Here is a 25,501-nt window from a genome sequence, read left to right on the forward strand (position 1 = left end):
GTATTTATTTTTTTACCAATCTGCTATTCAATTGGGAAAAAATATTAAATAGTTTGTGAAGGAATATTTACCTGAGCAATAACTCTGATCGTCCAGTTTCCAAACAAAGGCTGAAGTGACAGCTGATATTCTAAGCTGACAGCTCCTGAAAAAAAATTATTTCAAATATTTTCGAAGTATTATACTTCTTGATATATTCTGAATTATCTGCTACATAGTTTCAATTAGGATATAAATTTTAGACAATTTACATTTAATATTGAATCATAAGTTCATTAATAAAATATATTGAATCAAAATTATAAAATTTTCTGGATAAAACTTTTGTCCATAAATACTTCAGAATACACAAGTGACTATACAGTAGTGTAGTCTAGGAAACAGATATTTTTTCTAGATATTATGCTAAGGTGAATTCAGAAAGAAAATTAATCTAGTCTCCACCGGGACTCAAACCCAGGCCTTCTTGCAAACCGGACATGCATGCTATATAATATTATATAGCATAATATATAATAATATTGGGCCATAATATAATAATAATAATTCGGCCCATAATATTAGGCCGAGAAAAGCTGCCTATCCTTCTAAGTAGTGTATTCTGTTCCGTGGGTGGAGATAGGTGGGATATTGTCTCCCCTCCCAGTGCCAAAGGCAGTGCCGACTGATCCAATGCATATATATGAACTGACATCATCACAGCCACCCCCAGCAATCACCATTGTGTCCCCTCCCCCACACTTTTAAGTCTATGAAAAATTTGTGACTCAGGCAACATAAGTATGTTAACGCCACAAATACACTTAGAATGCATGTACCAATTTATTAGGAATTCTCCAGAAGAATATTTACTAGGTGCATGTAGGATATAGGATATGTAGTAGTGTATTTGGTTGAATATACTACTGTATATTTAGTTTGTATAATAATAAATAAAGTTTAGTTTGTATATAATGTAAAAATTTATGAAATGCATTATTTACCTAAGTTTGTTTGCCTTGACATCCATCTCTTCATGATGGTACCTCTTGGATCAATAATAAAAAGGTCAATGGCATCAGAAAATGCTTTCAAATCAGTAGTCACAGGAATGGCTCGAAATCGAACTGAAAAACAAAACAGATAATTCACGCGTGTTCATTTTTTCATCATTTTTTCCAATTATTTGTCCTGAAATTTGCGGAAAAGGTCATAGTTTTCATTCATAGACTTAAGATATAAATAGACCGCGCACGCTATTCATAAAACTTGTCGAACGTGAAGAAAAGATGAGCAGTATTGTCGGGGAAAGAACAGGTTCTGCGCTATTACATTTGGCGCGTTTTCGCAGAAGCTAGGATGTTGCTGTAACGAAATTTGACTCAATTCGATCAAGTTGATGAAACCTTTCCTTCATTTTTTCAATGAATTTCACTCATTTTTATGTGAAATATTTAGGGAGTATCAGATTTGAAAAAATAAATTCTATAAAATAAACAAATATTGGAAAACGGAATTTTTTTATTTTCCATTAAGGAAAATAAGGGATAATTCTTAATAATTTCTTAACACATGGGTTTTTAAATTTTAATTGAATATATAATATTTGAAGGAAGTGAATATAAACAGTATAAATTTCATGAAATAATTTTTTTTGGCACAGTTTTTAATAGCTTTCTAAATATCTATACACACACAGGAAACAAAATATTGTATACAACAAATATATAATGTTTATGTTACTGTAAATTTGATAAATCCGTAGTGCGCGTTATCTTCAGAAATTATGCATAATAGTTGGTAAGTATATGCATAATTACCAATATTTTTAGTAAGTTTGATGAATTTCGTAGCATTTATCACTTTTTACGAATGAATCGAATAATTCTCAAAATGAAGTTAGTAAGTTTAATGAATATGGAAAAAATCCATGCTGAAATATCACTTTATTTCAACAACTTAGTTCTGTCCGTATGAGATGCGTGCACTACACATATTTCGCCATAAAAATTAAATTAATAATAAATGCGAAGATAGAGAGAGATTTTTTTTCATCGGCTTAGTTCATGTTGGCTTTTGCTGTATTTATCAGCATATGCAAACATAACCGTTACGAAGAGGGGTAAAAATACTATTATTTTTAGAGGTTGTTATGCATTTTTATGCAAAACTGCAATTTTCTAGAGGGGGGGGGGGAGTTTTCCTCACATTCTATTTAAATAGAATATTTTTCATAAATTTCCCCTTCTGAAAAGCATATTTTCTTCCAAGTTGAGCGAAACTCGAATAAACTCACTAGCTCGCCAAATCTCGCCAAATCTTGCGGAGACGTATATTTCAGTTAAAACTTCATAAAACTCACAATTTCAATCATTTATTGCCAAAAATTCTATTAAAACATTTAATAATGATTCATGACATTTGAATTTTACCAAAACTTGGAACTTTAATTGAATTAAATCCAAAATGGAGTCGTTAAAAACTGAGACTACGTCAGAAATCCATTGCATCGTCAATTTAATATTCGAATTTTTAATTTATAAGAAGGGGAATAAGCAAAAAAGTATTCCTTTGTGAAAGGATAATGTTCCTCCTTTCCTAAACCGTTCAGAACATCCGGAAGCTGCACACATGGTGACCATTCTAATGAAAAATAAGACAGCACTTGGAGATCGTCATACGAACAGCCATAAGGAAAGCATTGCCAGCGAGATTCCCTGACCAGCCTTTCGACCGGAGTCACGTGACTCCGGATCTTTGCTTCACATTGTAACCCCTCGCGCGCACTCTATAGTATTATTACTCTGTGTTTTCATTATTATATTCATTATCAGAGCTTTTTCTTCCTTTCAATATTCAGTAGTACATAATATTATCTCTTTTTTTTCGTATATATGTGTTTATAATTAATACCGGAATGTTTTTTCCACAGGAAATGATTGGTATATAATTATCGTTAACCATTATTAAAATTCTGATGAGAATTATCAGCATATCTTATTAAATTTTTCCAATGATAAATCTACTATAATGACAAATAAGGGGAAAATAGATATAGGTATTGCTCAGAAATATCTCATCGTTAATTATATAGTTGTCAACAAACACTTAGCCATTTTTTCCCCTTTGACGAGAGAAAAGGTAGTTTCCTGTGTAAAAATCTTCCTGGTTATATATTTAAAAAAAACGTCTGAATCCTTTAAATTGCTGGATATTATGTACAGCTTTTATTTTCTGAGAAAGATCTTAGAAAAACAATATTTTTAAGGTTATGAGATAGCATACAGGTGTTCTTAAAACAGGGGTCTTCAACCTTTCAGACATTGTGGGCTGAAAAAAGTTTCCACAGAGTTCAAAGAACAACAAGTCACATACAGCGATATATGGATTCCCACAGTGGCGCCTTAATGGATAGGTCTAATTGTGGCCCCTGGCTTTCAATCAAACAAAGAGACCTATGTTATTGAAGAATTTTATTTATATGTACAGTGAAACCTCTCTATAACGATACTGTAGTGACATAAAAAATATTGTTAGAGACAGGTTATCATTGTAGACAAAGGGTGCTCAACTTTTCTTGGAAGTACTAGCCCCTTCATTGGTTTGCAAGCGTGTTGTAGGCCACTTAAGTGATCTGTAAATATGTCGTAGGTCACTGAAGTAATCTGGAAATGTACTGTGGGCTGCTTTAGTGATCTAGAACAAATGTCACTCACATAGGCGGAGATAGACTTAAATGCCCCCGTATCTCTGCCCATGGTCACTCAGGGTCTGTATATTCATTGCGAGATGCTTAAGTGATCTGTGAATGTGCTGCAGACCGCTTAATTGAAGTGAGAATGTGCCAAGAATCACTTAATTGAAATTGTAATATGCTGCGTATCACCAAAGTGATCTGGGAATGTGTAGAGGACATACTTATTTGACCTGGAAATGCCATGGACCACTTAAGTGATGTGGAACTGCACCACGGGTCACTTAAATGATCTGCCGCTTAGTTTGTTTTTACAAAATTATGTTCGAGGCCACAGGCTACATCAGATGATTCCGAGGGCCACATTGGGCCCATGGGTCATGGGTTGAGCGAATGTGTTGTGAGCAGTTTGAGCATTTGCACTATTTCTTATTTAATAGGAATTCAACGGGGACCAGTCACCAGTGTTACCAAAAAATATAATTTTGAAGAGCAATTTCACTCCTCTCAGAAATTCTAAAAGTATTTTTGTAAAAAGAAAAGTTTTTTTTTCTTTTCTTTAATCAGTGAGAAATAAAATTTGAAGAATTATTTTCGTTCCTCAATGAAATTAGAAGTAAAATTGAATTTTGATGATCTAGATAACGTATTGGCAAACACTGGCCAGAACCAATGAAAATATTGTTGTAGACAGTATTGTTATACACAGGTTTTACTGTATATAGTCTAAAAATATTTTCTCATCAAATATGGATTTTCCTTACTTTGGATATTTCTTTAATAAATATTAATTTTCATTAATTCTAAAAATATTTATTTCAATAATTTTGGAATATTTTGATTAATTAAAAACCTTCCATTAATTGAAAAAAATAAAAAATTCAACTAATTTTGAAATTATTTCTCTCATTAGCTCTGAAATTTTTTTCTAAAATTTCAATTTTGAAATTACACAAATTTGAACAGTAAACGGGTCCTTACCAAGATCCCCTTGCTTATACAAAGGTTTGTCCGTTTGGATGAATATAGACATAGATCTTTGAGAAAAAGTAAGTACTGTCTCATTGAGAAATGCTTTCCCTCCGAGAGTACCATAAATATCACCTTCGACTCTAAGTTTATACAATGCAGGATGACTAGAAAGAGGAACCTGAAAAATACAAACGCATATGGATTGCATTAAAATTGAAAATTCATCAAAGAAACATTTTTTTTATGCAGCATCATAAAAACGTACAAGTATATTGATCCCTTAGTGTCTTAGCAAAAGATAACTTTTACGAAAGAAAAATGCTAATTTAGGGGGGAAAAGTGAGGATATCACTGATCATTAAATTGAATTTGGATATAATTGCGGCAGCCACCGCGATGCACATTTTGAAAAACACTATTTAAAATTGAAAAACAGAGAAGAAATTTCACTGGAGAATCAGAATACTCTCTCTCATTCTCACAAGTTTACCCAAAATAGAATAATAGAAAACATAGTTTCCAGACTCACCCTGAGATCAAGGGTATGAATGACTTGGGGCAAACAGTTCTGCGAAGCAGATGTAAGTTCAACACCATCTCTAAGGATCGAAGCTCTGACAATGATAGGAGATGAGGATTTCAAAATGGTTACGCTGAGCCTATACACTTGACCGGGCCGAACAATTTTTGACGCTATAATGAAGTAGGTTCTGCAAAAATAAAGACATTGATTAATTTTCACAAAAAATGGACTAAAGTGTTATGTATAAAATAATGTTGACAGAGCTGTTATCAAAGCGACATCTACAATATTGTAAACTAGGCAGTTTTCTTTCACTGATTTATCAGCAGCCTGATAGTCAGGTAAGGGGGCTCAGAAAAACCACTTTGCCCAAGGGCCCACAATGGTCTTAAGATGGCCGTATCTCCACATCCTTGATCGAGGCCCCAAAGTGTTCTATATAAATTGCCATACTGGAGTTTAGCAAAGCCCCATATTGATTTTCTACTAAATTTGATCAGAGAAAAATTATTTTTTAATAATTTGAAGAGAAAGAGAGAGAGAGAGACCCTTGTAACAATAGTTGGGAACCCTTGGGGAATTTGCAAAAACCTGCCTTTTGTCTCTCTCTTATTGTGTATCGATTGCACCGATTTCGCCAGATCAGAATCCTGGGTAATTATGCTGGGTTGTCGCACCCTCCAGGATAAGGTCCTGTCGGACAGGACCAATCTCAACAACATCATGAGCGTCTAGGCTAAGTAATGTTCTTACCTTCTGCTCACCCTATCAGAAATAATATTTTACCAATTTACATAATAAATTTCAAAAATCAGACTACCAGACCTCGAAATCAGGTAGGCCTGTCACGGACAAGAGATCCCAGGTGGTGTGCCAATGTGTAAAGATTGCCACCAGCTACTCCTCCTTTGCCACCAGCCTACATTTAGAAGGAACAACGGTGATGAACCAAGTCTACACAAATTCATACATAGGCCGTCTAAATTTGTCCTTGTCAGCATCTCTGAGCAGCCAAGAGGGGACCATGATCACGAATGGGGGGAGTTCATGCCATTATTATGACACATGAGCCCCCCCCCCCCCATTCTGAAAGAGGTCGTCAAGCCATAACATTTAGGGAACCCATATGTGAAGAGTAGCTTTTCCTTAGCACAATCAGGGAGACTATAAATAAGCTAGGTTTGTCCCATAGGTGGCGATAGACTTGAAAGTCTGGGGGGAACACACGGCCATTATTGCTGCAGGGGGGCACAATAATGTCAATTCATGTATATACATATACATTCGATTAGACGGTTCCACCTTTGATATCTCTGCCCAGGGCCCACTTGGAAGAGGGGACCAGGGGGGGGACTAAATTCAAATTCTTTCGCCGAAAAAAAAAATCGCCAGCAGAAAAAACGACTACTGTAGCCAACTATAAGCACATAATAATTACTAAATATAATAATAAAAAATAAAACCCCTGATAAAAATAAACCCCGGGCACTGTTATATACTAAATCGATAACACCCCCCCCCCCTCCTTCCACGGACCCTTGTTTGAATAATAAGTCGAGGAAATCGATCAGGGTGTTTAACTAAATATAATAAGGAAAAAAAAAAAGTGATGAGATATGGTTAACGAAATGCTTAAGAGATGGCGCTACAGACATCCGATTGTCAATCATGAAATTAGCGTTATTTGGGAATTAATAAACGTTCGTTCAAGGGACATCACTCACGAAGGAAATTAAAACTTGTTTGATTATCTCCCTCATTAACAGTTGAAGGGGAAAAAAAAAAAAATTCGCTGCCCCAGGTGAGGATCGAACTCACGACCTTCAGATAACTCTAAGAGTTGATTATGAGACTGACGCGCTGCCTACTGCGCTACTGAGGCATGGTGTAAGGCCATTCATTTAAGTACATAAATCAATGTAAAAAGAGTAATATCTATAGGATTAATTTTAGTAATATATAGTGTGTGTGCTGTTGATAAATATGATAGATCGCGATTTTTGTATGCATATATATGATAATTAATATATACGTGTATTGTATCATTACAGGCCCCCTAACTAGAACTTCGTGAGGGAGGGGGGGATCAGACCCTCAAGTCCCCACCTCCCGCTACGGCCTCCTATCATCATATCTGGGTGCATGGGGGAGATGGACTTGGAAGTCTGAGGGGGGGGGGGGCTGCCAGTGCCGTCTTAACGCATGTGCCAACCCGGGCACGGCCCGGGGGCCTCAAGAGAATGTGGGACCTCAGCAAAATGAGAGGTAGTTAATTTTTCGAGAATTTTTCAAGTCAAGGCCTCAGAAAAACCACTTGGCCCGGGGGCCCATGATACTCTTAAGACGGCCCTGGGAGGGGCACGATGATGATGATGTCGATTCATATATACATTAGATCAGTCGACTCCACCTTTGACGCTGGGAGGGCAATGCCCCCCCCCCCGTATCTCCGCCGCCCATGACAGATACAGTCGAATCCCGTTTTAACGAATACCATTATAGCGAAAATCTCGTTTTAATGAACACTTTTCTAATCCCTCAAGTAAGTTTACATAGGAACAATGCAAACAACCCGAAATTCCTTTATAACGAAATTTCATTATAACGAAGTGATTTCTTCGGTCTCTTGAAGTTCGTTGTAACGGGATTCGACTGTATATGAGAATTGATATCATCATCGTGCCCCCCCAGCAATAATGACCTTGCCCCCCCCCCAGACTATACCGCCTATGATCGTGAGAGAGAAATTTTTTATCATTATATCGGGGTGCGATAGTGAATTTTTTATCATTATGTCGGGGTACGAATATAATCACACATACTAGACTCATTTGGATTTTTTTTTTTTTTGTTTATTTTTTGGGAATTGCACTCGTGCAGCGGTTCTCAACCGGTGCTCCGCGGAGCACTGGCTCGGGGAAAATGCAAAGAATCAGTATAAATATGATAAATAAATAAAAAGAGTCCTACGGGGCTTATTGAGGAGGAAAATATAAGAAATGATAATTTCTTTCCCCCTCCCTAAGCAGTGCCGTCTTAAGGCATGGGCCCACCCGGGCACGGCCCGAGTGTGAAAGCGAAGAGGGGCCCTCACAAAAATGAGATCTGGTTGAAATTTGCGTGAATTTGTTTGGTAGAGCCTCCGAAAAATCAATTGGCCCGAGGCCCATGATACTCTTAAGACGGCCCTGTCCCTAAGACGGGGGCTCAGCGGATCAAAAAATGTTGAGAACCGCTGAACCAGGGTATTATGCATAATCACAGATAAAAGCGGTAAATTTAAAGTATTTATCAAATTTACCAACGAGACACTTGGGTATCATGTACATGCACGGGTAAATTACCAAGGCGATTGGTAAGTATGCATAATAACCGATTTATCGTGTAACATACATAGTTTTACGTAAATTGGTGGTATATAGAAAAAAAGAGAAGAGATCACTGACGGATTAAAGTCGGTCGGGGACCCGGGCGCAAACGATAATATTGGGACTTTAAATTAGAAAAAAAAGTGAAGTTTCTGTTTTTCGGGGCCCTTTAGAAGTCGGGGCCCCGGGGGGGGGGCATCCGCCGTTAAGAGATTAATAATAATTTTTCTTCTTACGCATCTTCGTGGATCTTCCTCGGAAAAATCTCGTTCTGTTCGACATCCTTGTACACTGCGCTGGCTCCAAGCAGTAATAATGCGTTGAGAACGAAGCCCAGTGCGAAAACATTCATCCTTGGGATCCTGGAAATAATTAATTTTAAACATTTGAGAACACTTTTGAGCAACACCTTGTACTTAAATTGCACTTTCGTTCAACTGTAAAAAAGTTCCACACACATGGTACACTTTAAATTTGCTATGGAGACTGACATCATTGAAAGACCATGGTCTTGGGAAGGAGGGTCTTCTTAACAACATGGGAGGTTCTCGGGCAAGGTGGTGTTCTGGGACACACCCGCCCACCTGCGAATTTATATACAATATTTATTCTCTAATAACCATAGTACCAGATCTCATTTTCATGAGTGTGGAGCACTTGAGAGCCCTGTGGCCGGGTGGGTTCACACACATGGGCACAGCCTGGAGGCCTCAAGAGAAGGGTGGAGGCTCACAAAAAATTAGAACTGATTGAAATTTTCGTGAACTTTTCGGATAGGGAGGGCCTCAGAAAAATCACAAGGCTCGTGCGCCCGTGGTGAAATCTTAAGACGGGAAATTGAGATCCAAAATAAGAGGCATTACTTGTACAAAATACAGAACCTTACTATAACGTGTACCTCCAATATAACAGACTTCGCTTATAACGGACACTGTGCCGTCTTAAGGCAGGCATGGCCCGGGGGGCCTCACAAAAATGAGATCTGGTTGAAATTTTCGAGAATTTGCCGGATAGGGCCTCAGAAAAATCACCCTGCCCGGGGGACCATGATGTTCTTAAGACGGCCCTGAACGGACAGCTGATAATTTATTACAGCTAATATTTATTTTAAGAATTGTAAAATTTTCATTCGGACGAGTTTAAAACTCGTTCTGAGTGTCAAAAAGTGTTAACCATTTAAGCGAATTAGAAATCACTAACTCCTCCGTCAAATCAGACACGGCACGGGCTCTGCCCTTCTGGACTGTAAGCCCTTTACCCGTGTGGGGCTAACTAACTCCTCGGCTTAACCGAGGGTGCAAGAGGTGCGTTTCACCCAGGCGGCAGTACCGTCTAAACGCATGTGCCCACCCAGGCACGGCCCGGGGCCTCAGAAAAACGAGAAGTAGTTGAATTTTTCGAGAACTGGCCAGGTAGGGCCTCAGAAAAATCACTTGGCCCGGGGGCCCATGATTCTCTTAAGACGGCCCTAATAAGAATTACTACTTGTTATATAAACCGGACTTTCCATTGTAACAGACAACCTTCAGACCCTATTAGTCCGTTATAACGAGGTTCTACTCTATACCTGTAGGCAACTGAAACTGTGCGGATCTACCACCTAATCCGTTTTAGGGACGTACCCACAACGTGAGGCAAAGATCCCAGGTGTTTGGAAAAATGCGTGTTTTTTCGACTCCCAGCTTCTCATTTTTTTTAATACTGTTTATAACAATGAAACTCAGTTTTCACACATACACCGCAACATACAATTTTTTCGATTTAGATTGAGAATAGTACAGTCCATTCTCGAGAGATTATAGTACATCATTCTCATGGGTAATTAGTTGAGGATATCAAAATACATTATTTTTCGAAGTTCATTGCGTGAAACCGAACCATTTCTTTTCTGAATTATCCTCAGTCATTCTTCCCATCCCCAACCTTTCAAAAAAAGTTCACCATCCCATCGAGCACAGGTCACTAAATGCCCATAAGACTCTTTTGTTCATCAGTAATCATCTTGACCGACCTGACACTCGATAAGCGTCCTCCTCCTCTTCCTATTAGGCTTCGCCGCGCCTAAATACAAAAGCCAACGTAATTAGCGGTTCCACACAATGGCTTCTTGCGTGGGAAGGATGGATGGATGAGAGACAGAGAGAGAGAGAGATATAGAAATTACTGTGGGAAATACGAAGAGGGCAAGGAGGTTCCTTGTCAGCCATGTATCACAGTAACTGACGTGTGTTATTCAGTTGATTAGGTTACATATTTTTTTTTTTTTTTTACGGATTCAACGTTGGAATCTATATAGATTATAAATTATATCTATAGATATTTAAGCCTGTTGTTGTTATACAGAACCATTCAGATTGTGTTGCGCCATTTAAAACGATTCCGACACACCTTTTTCTTTTTCCATATGCAATGATCACATTATACACCATATGATCTTGTCACACCTTATTACAGTGCATGCCGCTTAATGTGATCACGTCGGGACTCGAGGCAAGAGTAGATTCAGGGTGAGGTGTTGGGAGGGGCGACTTATTATGTAGGTTCGTTGGATATAGCCCCGTATTTTACGGGACAGACAAATTTTCCCATATTATTCTAGACTCGGGGAGGGTGATCGCTATGCGGCGAATCTGGCAAGCATCTTTAACTATTATGAATCTTCAAATTCTAATGCCTCGGAATCATACGTTTTCAACTGCTAATGAAGCGGAGGCAGGCGTCTTCATCTGCGAATGAAGCTTAGCAGAAATCTTCTAAATGCTAATGGAGCGGAAAAATCAGGCATTTTCAGCTGCTACTGAAGCGGAGTCAGACTGCTTCAGCTACGAATGGAGTGGAGGCAAACATCTTCAGCTAGGAAAATAGAAGAGGCAGGCACGGATCCACACAGGACGATGTATCAGGAGAGATGACTCATTATTTAGGTTCGTTGGATCGTCCCGTATTTCGAGGGACAGACAAATTTCCCTGTACTCTTCGTCTCCTGGGGGGGGGGCGATCACCCCACCCACCCCCTGGACTCGCACCGGACTCGGGGTTTCTGACAGCAATAACCAATTCATGACTATATACATAAACTTTCCTGATAGTAAGCACGATAACTGTGTCCCGTTTGGTCGAACGGGACAACTATTGTTTCTTTCTCACAAAACATGTTTCAAAAATGTCTTTAGAATAGCTAACAAACGACACGCTTGGCTTTTACTTGCGTTGAAACCTATCGAGATATAGAAAACAATTTCGCCATGAATACATTCTGAATACTTCATGAGATATGAGCGTTTAAAGGATTTCGTCACGCAACTTTTTGCGAACGCACTTAGTATCGTCAGAAGATCTAAATTTTGAAAGACGTAAGGGGCCGTTCAAGTATTACGTAAGCAAATTTTTAGCCATTTTTGATCCCTCCCCCCCCCCCCCTTGTCAGCAAAATTTCGTCATCAGCTCTGCCCCTCTGAATCCTAACTCAATTTTCATAAAGGGTTGTTGATGACGTAAGCATTATCCAAAGCCCCCTTCCCCCCCCCCTTGTCATCAAAAGTCAGCAAAGCGGAAAACCCCCCCCCCCCCCATCGATGATGACGTATATACTTAAACGGCCCCTAAGAAGAAAATTATATAACATATAAACCGAAGTCCTGATTACTGTAAACGATTTTTTTTCTCATGTTGTAATATTAGTCAGTTCCATACTTTGCGAAAGTGATAACAATTATGAGTAATAACATTATTCATGATTCTGATAAGCAGCGTCGCGACTGTATCTCGTTTTTAAGAATCGCAAAGCTAAGATAGAAAGATTTGAAGCAAAATACACACGCTCAATATAAAAAAAAAACCTCAATTTCTAGGAGAAAACCTAGACTTTTGTACATATTTTGATCCATTTCGAGACGCGCATCAAGCTTTCATGAGTGAGGGATTTGGGTGGGTCTAGACAGGCAGTTATAATTGCTCTGCTCATGTTGATGCGCCCTCCGAAAAAAAAAAAGTAGACCACACGTGAAAATCCTCAAAAGCTTCCCCCGCCCTTGAAACAGAAAAAGACCAAAAAAAGAGGTGGTGTATACAGCATGTGTTGGGAGCATCATCATCCTTCATCCGTCTGGTTCCCTCGCAACGAATTTTCGCTGGTCTTTTGCCCTTTCAACAAAAAGGAGACGTCGTTCCCGACAACCCTTTGGGAAGAACTCAATTTTTGATTCATGATAATTTTGTGTATCAGTGTGAGTTTTCTTAACTGGGGCGCAGCATAAAGCGTTCTTATCAGCTGCGGAAAATACGTGATATAGCGAATATGTGGTCCGAGGCAGAGGCGGGTCCAGAACGATGTGACGGGTGGGGCGAATCGTGAAAGATCGCTGGATCGTCACGTATTTTACGGGACAGACAAAATTTTCCCATATTATTTGGATCTTAGGACGGGTGGGGTAGTTTTAACGCCCTCCCCCCCTGTATCCATGCCTAAGCGAAGGCAGAAATCTTCAGCTACGAATGGAGGGGAGCCAGACAACTTCAAATTCAAATGGAGAGAAGGCAGATATCTTCAGCTGAGAATGAAGCCAAGACAAATATGTTCAGTTCCGAATGTAGCGAAGGCAGATATTTTCAGTGTCTAATGAAGAAAAAGGAAAATATCTTCAGCTGCGAATGGAGCCGAGGCAGATATCTTCAGCTGCGAATGGAGCCGAGGCAGATATCTTCAGCTGCGAATGGAGCCGAGGCAGATATCTTCAGCTGCGAATGGAGCCGAGGCAGATATCTTCAGCTGCGAATGGAGCCGAGGCAGATATCTTCAGCTGCGAATGGAGCCGAGGCAGATATCTTCAGCTCCGAATGTAGTGAAGGCAGATATTTTCAGTCGCGAATGGAGGGTACGCAGGCAGATCCAAGACAATGTGTAGGAGAAGAGATATATTGCATAGTGCATCTCGTATTTTACTGGACAAAAAATTACAAATAGGAGCGGAGGCAGGCTGCGAATGGAGCTGGGGCAAATATCTTCAGCTGCGAATGGAGCCGAAACAAAGCAAACGCAATGAAGAGACATATTCCGTAGTGGCATCGGATCATCCCTTACTTTACGGGATAGACAAGTCATTCCCCCCCCCCCTAATATCATTGGACTCTTAGAAGGGGCCCCCATTTCCCCTGGATCCACGCTTGGTCTAAGGGCGTCTTGACAATTTTAAGGGGCCCTAATAAAAAATGTTTTGGGGGTCTTTAGCCCGATATTACAGTATATAATTTGGGGGAGGAAATCATCTTCCATTTCGAAAATTAGAGCCTAGTGAAAGAAATGATTCCAGCGCCTAAGTGAATTTAGAGAAATAACTAATTTTAGACTAAGCGAAAGCTTCCAATTACTTGAGTCCCGCCTCCTTGTTTGATTCGGGGTTCTGGGTCCCTTCGGTTCACGACTAGAAACTATAAAATGCTCAGTGCTGGTGATCGGCTCACCCTGCATTCATCTGCAATTTGTTCAAACACCCATGGACACAACCTGTTCGTTTCACAAACTTTCCATGTAGATAAGACCATATTGTTTAACATCGTGTCAGGTTTCACCATCCTAAGTGTAGATTAAGTGCTGTTACACTAAGTGTAGAGATATCAACTCTGTGTTTTGGGAATAAAGTTACAGTAGAACCCTGATCTGACGGAGGATTTTTTTCAAGTCCCTGTGCATATATTTGAGGTCTTTTCGACAACTAAAAATTAGAAAAAAAATAAAACTGTAGTCAAATAAGGGTTATAGACTGTACCTCCATTCGGATTACGTATTAGAGCACACACAAAGACATAGCTGGGATTTTCCAGGTGGTTTCCAAATTTGTACTCCGTCTCCCGGACTCCCAGAAATTTGATATATCTCCCAAATTTCAATCGTGATTGTAAACAATCCGTACTTTTAGGGGGGGGGGATGTATTCCCAAAGAATTAATTTAGAAAAAAAGACCGTTGCTTTCGCTTTTTAATCCCCGAAAGGACACAAGTATAATGTAAATTGTAGTCATTTTGCGTCAAATCAGAAATTTTGTTTTCGGGACGGAAAGACAAAATTCGCCTGAACAGTCAGTTCTTTCGACATCCGAAAATTTTTTTCTTGTTGGCAAGATTCGATTTTGAAGGTGCAGTAAAACCTCTCGACAACGGACACCCATGGGGCAAAAGTTTTGTTCGCTAATAGGAAGGTACGATATACAGTGGGACATCGTTTATTCGACTTCCACAATATATACGACATTTGCCTTCGATAGCAATCGGTCGCCCCCCCCCCCCATACATATTAATGTAAAAACGCATGTTAATCTCTAGAAGTGATACACCGGTTATTATGCATAATCGCCAATTGTCTCGATAAAGTTTGGTGAAATTTCGCTTATCACTTTTACTGGTAATTATGCATAATTTCCAAATAAAGTTAAAAGTCCAAAATGTATTGAAAAATTCATAAGCTTTCTTCTCTTCATTAAACCAATCAATTATTTTACCTTTACAGGATAAGTGAATTACACATATTTCGTAATAAAAAATAAAATAAATGCGAAGAACATAAAAATATTCATGACAACATTATCAGTCTTGCAATGTTGGCTTGCGTTGGCTTTCTTTGCACGTTTGTCCCACAAACAAAACCAACGTTACCATTATAATTCAGTTAATTGACGATTTATAATTTTTACCTACACAAGCTCGGGATGAAGCATACATAATCTTAGTTGAATATGGTAAATTTTCGGTGGGCCTTCTTAAGAGCATCATGGCCGCCCCTCGGGCAAAGTGGATTTTCTGAGGCCCCAACCTGGTTAGAAATGCTTGCCTACCAATTAGCATGTTTACTATCGAAAATTTTAATTAGATCTCATTATCGTGAGGCCACACGGGTGGGGCCCCATGCTTTATGACGGCACTGTTTATGACCAAAAATTAATAAATCAGTTTGTTTGATACTACTGTCGAGAGCTATATCGAGAGCGTTCTGTAACGGGGAGTGAAATACATTAAAGCCCTATTCCACTGGACTGGGTCCGTTAATGGGAGATGTCCATTAGGGGCGGTCAAACTAACTTTACCGCACACCAACTCCGGTCATATATCGCCATACGACAATTTCCAACATGTGGAGCTGTGCGGGAAGCGAAGGCTCCATCTATCGGTGGTCGCCCCATTCTCGGTAGGTAAAAAACTTATTTCTGATATTCTCACTTATGGACCTTGAGAGTAAACTTCATAGTGGAAGATGAGCATATTACCACAGAGCCACTCGGGCGCAGGGAGGTTGAACTGAAACAGTATTTAATAAATCAATAATAGCAGGTAATAACCTACTAAGGTTTTAACAACTGGATGTTGCGAAGATATATTTTGGAAAGAGAGAAAATTCAACTGCCCCTGCGGGGAATCGAACCCACGTCCTTTCACTTTCCGGGTGAACGCCCTAGACCACTAGACTACAGAGGCACCGAATCTCTCAATCTTTCCTTGGAGCTCGTGTACACTGAAAGGGACCGTACATGGACGGCCGGACCAGACTCAGGTCAAGCTCACAACTGCTGACGCTGCCTACTAGTTAGCGAGGATTGGTGACTTAATCGACGTTAATCGACGATGTCACGATTTTGAAAAGGGGAAAAACCTAGTAGTTTTTCTTTCATTAATAAAAAATCCCTACATTGTTTTAAACACGCTTTGTTTTGTTCCCTACAAGCGGGATGTCATTTGAGATTTTGCTTTTGGAAATATTTAAAAATTTTGGTGTCTTAAAGTGAGTAATTGACCAATTTTATTGCTTTTATCTGCACATTGCCAAATTTAAGCAATAAGGAGTGACAAAATTTAAAAAACTACACCATTTTAATTGAGTGGAGATATGGTTTCGATTTTGGTGTAAAGTAAACTATATAAATGTATCTATGGTTAGAAAATTTTGAAGGAATGGGAGTTTGTTAATTAGATCAGTATTGATTACATCATCTAAATCCGTTTTTTAACCTTTTTCCCATAGACCCCTTTGTGTTAATAAAATTAAGGCCAACTCACCTTTTTCTGAATAATATTCAGCATGTAATTACAACATAGAGGTAATGTTTTCAGACAACCATACGTATTCTTTATGGGCATTGTATAATATTTTATCACGTGTATATATTGTTTATAATTTTTATTAATTGCATTTTTAATTGGGTTTCTGTATTTTTGAAATATATGACATCCATATTTGTTATGGGCATCTTTTTCTTAGCCACCTCGTTGGGCATTTTACCTGCTGTGGCGTTGTATTTGTATTAACTAAAACCCATGCTGCCACCTGGGTGCAACGTACCCCTTGCAACCTCTCTTAATTAAGCTACCCCTGCCAGAGAATTCCGGAATTTGATTGTGCATTGAAACCCCTCCCTTCCCTATCGATAAAAATTTGACTTTATATGACTACATTTTCAGAAACTCAAAATTTAAATTTTACGAATACTTTTCAAGTACTTAAGAGCTTCGAGAAAAAAAAAACTAGACATCGTGATTTCGTAAAACTGATTTACCCGAAACTTTCAAAAATTCGGGACTATAACTATTTTTAGAATACTCTGTTTTAACGATCCCCCCTCCAACTTTCGATTACCATAGGCAAGGAATTTAGCCACGCTTAGTGCAAAAGATGAAACTGAAAGAAAGAAAGAGTTATAATGTCTTGGGGGTAAAAAAGAACTCGAGAAAAAGTTCTTTGACGTCACAGGAGAAGGAAGCTGTTGCCGTTTCGGGTACAAGATGGATGGAAAGTCGTGGTGGCTTTCGCGTGAACGCAACTATTTTGTTTGGCTATTCTTATTGCTAACTCTCACTTTGAAGCACCCTCTTGAAAAACACACACACACGCGAAAAAAACAATCAAAAAAGAAAATTTCTACTCTTTCCTCCTTGAAACAAGTATATATCCGGACACTAGAAAATTTGAAGAAGGGCGGCCACACACACACACACGTGCGCACGTTCCATGATTCGTTTTAATGCTTTCTTTCCCGAAGTTATGGCCCCCGATTTATATTGCTATGCTAATACACTACACACTGCACACACACAAACATTTTACATGTAATGTTCGAAACCACGAAAGAACGTTTTTTTTTTTTGGTTATTATTATTATTATACTGCAATAACCGTTCTCCGAGGTTGCTCAGGGTCATTGCAGTAATTGCTCACGCTTATGGTTTTGAGTTGTTTATCTTTGAAATCGACTCGCTTACAGCTTATGAGGAATCGTTAAAATGGTGATTGTGTCCGTTAAAAATAAACACAATAAAAAACTATTCGAAACGATAAAAAAATGCGATTTTCCGTGCTCGGAATGGCACGCACACGAAGCGGCTGTGTTCGATTCCGTGGGCCATGCTACGTGCGTGTTTTGCCGCAATGGTGTGCGGTGACCAGGCGTACCGGTTTCACCGGTACAGTCACTGTGCCCAAGCTGATACAGTATTTGGCATGTACCAGGAAAACATCATATTTAAAAAAAAAAAAAATCGGCCATAAACCAGCGGATGGACGTATGAGTAGAATCGAGAGCACTGGGCTTGCTTAATATTATTGGGATCCGGATTCATGGTCGGCTTATCGGTCGTAAATCAGCAATGTTTAGCGAAAATTTGCTAGGTGCTCCATCTCATCACCAACCCAAAAGTCGAATTTGGTTCTTGGTCGCCGTATTTTCATCTATTCCCCTAGACTTTGTTACACTGAGAACGAGATTCTTCAATGAATTATTGTTTGAATGTAAACGTCTGTGTGCGCCATCTGTCCATTAAGAGCATAATCATTTCTATTCAACGAATTTACGTTTTTCGCGAATTACAGGCTCTACAAAGAATTCGATTCAAAACATAGTATAGAAATGCAGTGAAAAACCTCGCTACAACGATAAATCCCTCTACAAAGATATTTTTTGTCGATATTTCGAAACCGCTGCGAAACGAGGTTATTTATATTTAGCTAAAAATCTCCTTCAATATATTTTTAAATTCCTCTTCAGTGTTTGTTCTTTTCGGGGTGTTTAACGGTATCGGTATTTTGCACCAACTACCGTCCGCAAGTGTAAATGACGTTACCGTGAAGCTACTTTTTGCGTACTACACGAAAGTGCTGTATCGTAAGCCACTTTACAGTTTGGAAAGTGGACAGAAGACTGAATTTTATTTAATCAATTAAAAATTTCTGTGGTGAATAAAATTTGCACAAATGCATTTCATGACGATACTAACAACGCCATTTCAGAAAAGATGCCAACAACAGCATAAAACCGGCTGCAGTAATGTTAAACGATACAATTATTCAATCATTACACCACTCATAGTTAGAAAAATGGATGGCAGATGGCAGCACTACACAGAAAAATTTCGCGTCAGGTTCACAACACGTACACGTACATTCCAACGTGTACCGATTCGTTAGAAATTAGTTCCGCATGGAATATAGATGAGGTGCATGTGTGGTTTAGCAGTAGTTGTAATGAAAATCTATAAGACCCTTTGCATATATGCTAAGCTACGCATTTAAGGGTTAAACTGTTATGCGGGTGGAGCCGCGGATGACAAGTTTGAGAAGCACTACCATGTGACAACGTTGGTTCATTATCCTCACGGACTGGGTAATCCATACCCTGAGCTGACCAGATTTCATCGAGAAAGTGTGGATCATGATTCTCATCACAAAAATACCCTATTCTTAAAATTAGATTCTTTGATTGTACAGTGAAACTTCCATTCCATATAACGATACTCTGTGGACCAAGAAAAAAATATCGTTGTATCGAGAGAGAGAGAGCATCATCATCATCAATCATACTAAAATGTTCTGTTTGCATCTCTTTTTCTTCTTTCTTTTACCATGAAGTTAGCAACCAGATTTTTTTTTCGTTACTATAGTATGAATCACAGAGAAGGTAATTATATATTTGGAATGTGATATATTACTTACGGGGGCGATTTTCGAGACTCTTTTTACGCCAACTTCAGGGCCCTGTATAAGCAGTGCAATTTGATATCAATTTTTTTTAACGATTTTTTTAAGGCTTTCTATAAATGTCATCAACTATGAAAAAAATTATCAGCTCAAGAAAAAAAAAAGTGAGCAGTTAAGGGTTATCGAGAATCGCTTTGAAACAGCGAACGAGCACAAATCAATATCTCCAGCTCACCGCGACGTCCCTAGGAATCACGACGCACACTTTGAGAACCACTGGCATATGACAATGTAACCGGACCATCTCTTGGTTCAGCGGATCAGCTCATGCATATGAGTAAAAAAAAAAGCTTTCTAGGGCATTTATAAGAACGCTGCACGTTAAGTCAATCTTCAACGTGGCCAAGGTTCGATCCGAAAATCCGTAAGTCGATGAAGCGAATCGTATCCAGCAATGAACTGACCATATTAGCTCGTGTTGAATTTTCTGGACGCTTTTTTGCCGGCGAATGTTTCAGCTGCTGATGCATCTTTTTATTATGTTAAAACAAGTATTTTGCGGCAACACTAGAAAGTTTCAAGTCCACTACCAAACCAGCTAAATTCCGCAGAAACTGCATCGTAAAAGCGACAGCAAAATATCATGAATTTATATGAGGGTAAAATTATAGGATACTTTGACGAAAAACACATGTAAAAGGCCTTAAGCTTCTTTTCCTCCGCTTAAAAACTACCGAGAAAAACGTTCAAAACTTTCGGAACGTCCTAATAGTTCGCAGTATATAATCATGTATATACGCTATATATCCAACTGATCACATCTAATTTAATAAGCAGTTCTTTCAAAATGTTTTTCAAGGGCCATTTCTTCAATGGAATTTACTTGTATACAAGAAACGAAAGTTTTTCACACATAGGTAAACTTTCATTCCCCTAACCTCAAACATCCGATGAAGGTTTGGGAAAATAACCTAAGTTACACGTGAAGTTTTTGAATTGATCCGAAAGTTAAAAAAAAAAAAATTGCCCCGAATCTTCATGTTTCTTTAGGAAACGTTATTAATTTCCTTCCACACAAACAAACGTTCCTTCTTCAAAGAAAGGCGAAATTTATTTTTCGCTTCCGAATTTATTCGTACGAGAGTAAGTTATGAATTTCCCACGGGTGCCATACACACGTTTCTCTTTTTCTTTTCCGACTGGAACGGTGCCGAGTTTTGATCTCCTTCCCAGAACATCAAGAAGGAAAACTTCTCTTTTTCTTCAGTTTAAAAGAGATTTGCACATTTTCTGTGAGGATAATATTTACCTCTTTTTTACCTTCAGGTAAAGAAATCGACACTTTTCAACACGTGACATTCACACCGTCGTGTCCCGTGAACTTTTCCTCTTTCTTCTTCTTTTTGAAGAAAAATTCAATTATATATATATTTTTTTATTTCTTAAAAGTTATAATAACTCGTGACTTGTGTCGCGGATTGCATTTCGGGGCATTATGTATTCCTCTTGAAGCGTTAGAAATATATTTGTTTTATCTGTTGAGTTTTTCCTACTCACGCATTGAAAATACTGTTCGTTTAATTTTGGGGTTGTACTGTTTTAAATTTTAAAAAATCAATTTTTTAGAAAAATCATTAATGAGTCATTTTATGTTGAATTCTTTAGTGGGATAGATCTAGAAGCTATCCATACTTAGGAAAGGCAATCATAATCTTTTTTTATGCGCAGTGTATATTATTAATTATTATTATTATTATTATTTTTGGTGATATATGTGCTTTTATATTGGTTGCTGTATTTTTGTTAATATTTGACATTCATATTTCTTATGGGAATCTTTTTTCAGACACCTCGTTGAGCAATTTGCCTCTTGTGGCCTTTCTATTTCTATTTGTATAAATTAAATTAGTGCTGGTTATATTTAACTTCCTTTTAATTAGGCTTTATCTTGATTAGAGTTGAAAATTAAACGTATTTTACGTTGACATCGAATAGTTTCAAAGCGAAAGCTCAAAATTCTGTCAATTTATAGATACAGTATGTCACATAAAAAAATATATAAGATGCTTTATAATGAACACGTATAATGACAGAAACCCTCTAAAACAGATCATCATCATCATCATTTTTGTCGCACCACGGTCATTTTCTGCACACGAGGGCTAATTAGACCGGGACCTACAATTTATTGCCGATTCCGAACGGCAGGCTCGTTTCTTATACTCATCGAGAGGTTCTAAAACAGAGTTTTTGACAAACTCGCAATCTAAGCTCGTAAGAGACTACTTTGGTTTTATATTTAAATATATGGACCAAAAAAAAAAAGTGTTGACCATATAGCCTCTCTCTTGTTGGAGGAGTGGGGAGGAAGCTCTCATTAATAATGTAGAGGGTTTCAAAGTTGTTTTCGCACCGGGCGGTAAAAGACTCAAGCCCGACGCCCGCTTGAAATTACATTTTCAAGACTAATATAAAAGGCATTTCTTTTACACATTTTCATGTGTTCTGCCAAGGAAGTCTTGTAAAGTTGAACCGTCTCAACGCATGCATCCATCCGAGCAGTGTCCGGGTTCCTCAAGTGCACAGGAAGCCCTCGTGATAATGAGATTTGTTACTATGATTTTCGAGAGTAAGCATGGAGATTGGTAGGCAAGCACTGCGAGCCAGATGGTAGGTCCCAAAATATCATTTTGCTCGGGAGCCCATGATGCTTTTAACACGATCCTGATAAAGCTTGTACATAGAAATCTATACCATCAATCGGAGTCATCCGAAAACACTTCCGGGATCTTAAATGTCTTGGAATGACGTCACGCACAATGACCAATAGCACATTAAAGAGATTTGTTCCCATTTTCTCAATTTCTTCCTTTTTTTTAAGTAATTTTTCACTCGTAAAACACGAATTGTTATCATAATAAGACAACAAAGAAGCACATGTAGCAACAACAACAACAACGCATAGCTTTCTTTCTTTCTTAGATAACACAGGGGAAGAGTTATGACTGCATTATATTCGTTTTCCCATGAATAGCTGAGAAATCTGGTTTTTGTCACACGATATCTTCTCATTTTTGGAAAACTTTCTTTTGTGCTGGGAATTTGAATTCCATTCAAGAGAGTGAGGAATGATGCTCGATGTTGTGGAGACATGCCCCCCCCCCCTAATATATATATAAAACGCGTATGATACTAGCTACCAAGAGCATTAGAGAGAGAGAGAGAGAGCCCTCTTGTTTCCGAAAAACCCCTTTCGAAACTTCTTGGATTAGGGCCATCCTGTGGATACTTGGAATTGGTGGGCGAAAGGCCAGATCCAAGCTTGAAGGGGAAAAAAAAAAATCTCCTCTCCACACACACATATGTAATAAATAGTAATTTATTTTTCTTTGGTTATTGTGATGGAATGGGTGGATTCCCTGTCATTGGTTTTACAAGATGTCATCGAATTGGTGGTTTTTTTCCCCCCGTTTCTTACGCTTCCGCTTCATGTATGGAGGGCCATGGGAATCGAGTGATTTATGATTTTGCATTTCTTTTTTGTTATTATTATTAGATATTCCACATGAGTGTGAATGTGCGTTTTTCCTCCCTTCATAATTATATTAATCTGACTTTAAGCTTCTGACATATTTCATCTTTATATTCTCTTTCTTTTCTTCTTATATTCAATAATATTTTTGGAGCTCTATGCAAGAATATTTTATTATGGGAATGAAAAGGGCGTTTATAGAGAAATAATATGATTCTCTGTTTGAATATTCTTCGTTATATTAATTCAATTTTAAGTGTTGGATAAAGGTTTTTATATGAGGATGAATAGGCTTTTTTTTTCTCTAAGAAATAAATTGGAAAGTTCAGTGGATTCACTGGAACTGTGAGCTTCCGTGTTGGCAAAGCTATAGGAATATTATACGATTTTTAAAAGTTTCGCAACAAGCATTGTGTGTTTGTACGCATTCTTCATGTGGCAGCTGAAGTATATAACTATGAAACATCTCCAATAGTGTTCGGGGTTCTGTGTACCCCAAGTTAAGAGCCAATGGCTTAATCAGAGCTAGAGTAGGTTCAACGACTTAGGGGGGGCGGGGGACTCAAACCTTTTTCGAGGTCTTTTTACCATCTTCCTATCCTTTATGGAAACTGTCTTTTCGAGTTAAAGCTTTGAATAGAATTAACAGGTAGCCAATAAGAAAATTTATTGAAATGTTAAAGAGAAAAAAACAAAAATTTATTCAAAATTTCAGGACGAAAAAGGTAAATTCAATTATTAGAGACCCACACAGTTTGACTCGAGACTATTGGCCTTGACCGTAACTTTCGAAAACTAACGAGTTTTCGGAGAAACAATCAGAAATTCATTTCTGAAATTCTCTCAAACGAAAACTCTCAGCTTTGGAAGGTTACGCCTTGACCCACGTTGGCTCACCCGTTAAGACGCCACTGATCCTAATTACTATTTGATCTTACAATTAGAAAATTTGGGCAATTCAATTTCGTTGTTGCCTGTTCTCATCAAAAGGTTTGGCAGCCTTGTTGCAGAGCAATGAGGATTTGAACTTACTAAACAAAAAAACTGTTGCGGTGGTGATGGTGAATGTAGTCCTTGGCTCATCAGAGTTAATTCCGTGGTAGCTGTCTACGCTCTCGAAAACTCCATCATGAGTGTTATTCAAATTAGGACATTATATTGTTAGAAGTGAAGAAATATTTGTCTCGAACCTACTCCAATGTATTTATTCACTGTAACGGAGCATCATCCCGATCTCGAATGGCTCGTTTAGATATTTTACTCAGCTACATCGGAATTACTGTCGTAAATGCTAATAAAATCGATTAAATCATGTAGGCACATGGATAAAAAAAGATCCGGATTACTATTACGTGTTTAGATGAGAAACAGAGACACTTACGTCACTGACATGATTAACTGCCGCATCAGTCAGAAGCATTAAAGAACGAGAACACCCCCCTCAAGGGCCCAATTCTCTCAAGAGACCCCGATCAGTAGGAGGCTCAGAATTCATCTAGGCCGCCCGCTTGGACGATGAAGCAGCTGCGCACCGGCTCTAATAGTAATAAAAAGTTTTCTCTTTATTGCCTGTTGTATTTTTTTCAGTTCTAATAATTGTAAGTTATGGTCTTCCCCTGGCTTCAAGTATGGTGGGGATCCATGCCAAAGACTATGTTAGTAATTAAGGTAAAGTTTGTTTATGACGCTGCTCATCATAGCAGGGAATATAGCTTACTTTTCCTGATAAAAACCTCCCCCCCAGCAACCAGATCAGAGCTCGCCGCTCTTTCTCAATGAAGAGATATAAGCAGGGAGTTGTCGAAGAAGACCTGGGCCATGCTGGGAAACGTGCGTGTATGTGTTGTGAACCTAACTTGAAAGTTAGTTTCTGAGTTATAGTGCGCTGCCATCAACTTTTCAAACTATGAGTGAAGTGTAATGATTGAATAATTGTATCATTATGTACCTGTTGCTCTCTGTAGCGAGACTTTTTTTGACGGAGAGATCGCCAGCATTCGCGCCTCGAATTTGAGAACAACAGAAAACCAACTTCACCACCACTGTGGTGACAGTAGAGATCGAACTCGAGTCCTCGCGATGATGTACCACCACAGCTGCTCCTGATAAAAACCGGGACATCTTAAAATAATCTTAAAAACTTTAAATGTCCCATTAAATGGAACGGAAAATAACATATGCCCGAATAAAAAAATTATACAAATACAAATACAACGCCACAACAGACAAAATGCCCAACGAGGTGGCTGATAAAAAGATGCCCATAAAAATCTGGATGTCATATATTTCGAAAATATAACAAACCAATTAAAAATGCAATTAACAAAAATTGTTAACAATGTATACACATGATAAAATATTATACAATGCCCATAAAAAATACTTATGGTTGTCTTATTCTAAGTATGGATAGCTTCTCGATTTACCCCAACATGTTTATCATATTTCTTTTTAAACGTGTCAATTGTGTTACAATTTA

General features: G+C 38.4%; 1 protein-coding gene and 2 non-coding genes across 5 annotated transcripts in view; all 3 read right to left on the minus strand.

The window, feature by feature from the left end:
- LOC149089725 (CD109 antigen-like) overlaps positions 1 to 25,501 on the minus strand; it is a 105,716-nt gene that overhangs the window by 25,227 nt on the left and 54,988 nt on the right. For all 3 annotated transcript variants that reach the window (XM_089240921.1, XM_089240768.1, XM_089240847.1), the window contains 5 exons: positions 8,773 to 8,898; positions 5,175 to 5,355; positions 4,655 to 4,823; positions 984 to 1,106; positions 72 to 145 (listed from right to left, as the gene is read on the minus strand). In XM_089240921.1, coding sequence (XP_089097047.1) covers positions 72 to 145; positions 984 to 1,106; positions 4,655 to 4,823; positions 5,175 to 5,355; positions 8,773 to 8,888 — 663 coding nt within the window. In that variant the 5' untranslated portion in view covers positions 8,889 to 8,898. The remainder of the gene's footprint in view (positions 1 to 71; positions 146 to 983; positions 1,107 to 4,654; positions 4,824 to 5,174; positions 5,356 to 8,772; positions 8,899 to 25,501) is intronic.
- TRNAM-CAU (transfer RNA methionine (anticodon CAU)) lies at positions 6,962 to 7,050 on the minus strand. Its single transcript is given in 2 exon segments — positions 6,962 to 6,997; positions 7,014 to 7,050. It is a non-coding gene; the product is annotated as a tRNA-Met (tRNA).
- On the minus strand, positions 15,927 to 16,000 carry TRNAS-GGA (transfer RNA serine (anticodon GGA)). The gene has a single exon. It is a non-coding gene; the product is annotated as a tRNA-Ser (tRNA).

This window comes from Pholcus phalangioides, unplaced genomic scaffold (genome assembly GCF_987345545.1).
Source record: "Pholcus phalangioides strain wild (caught in Gottingen) unplaced genomic scaffold, Ppha-v1.0 ptg000001l_1, whole genome shotgun sequence".
NCBI lineage: Eukaryota > Metazoa > Arthropoda > Arachnida > Araneae > Pholcidae > Pholcus > Pholcus phalangioides.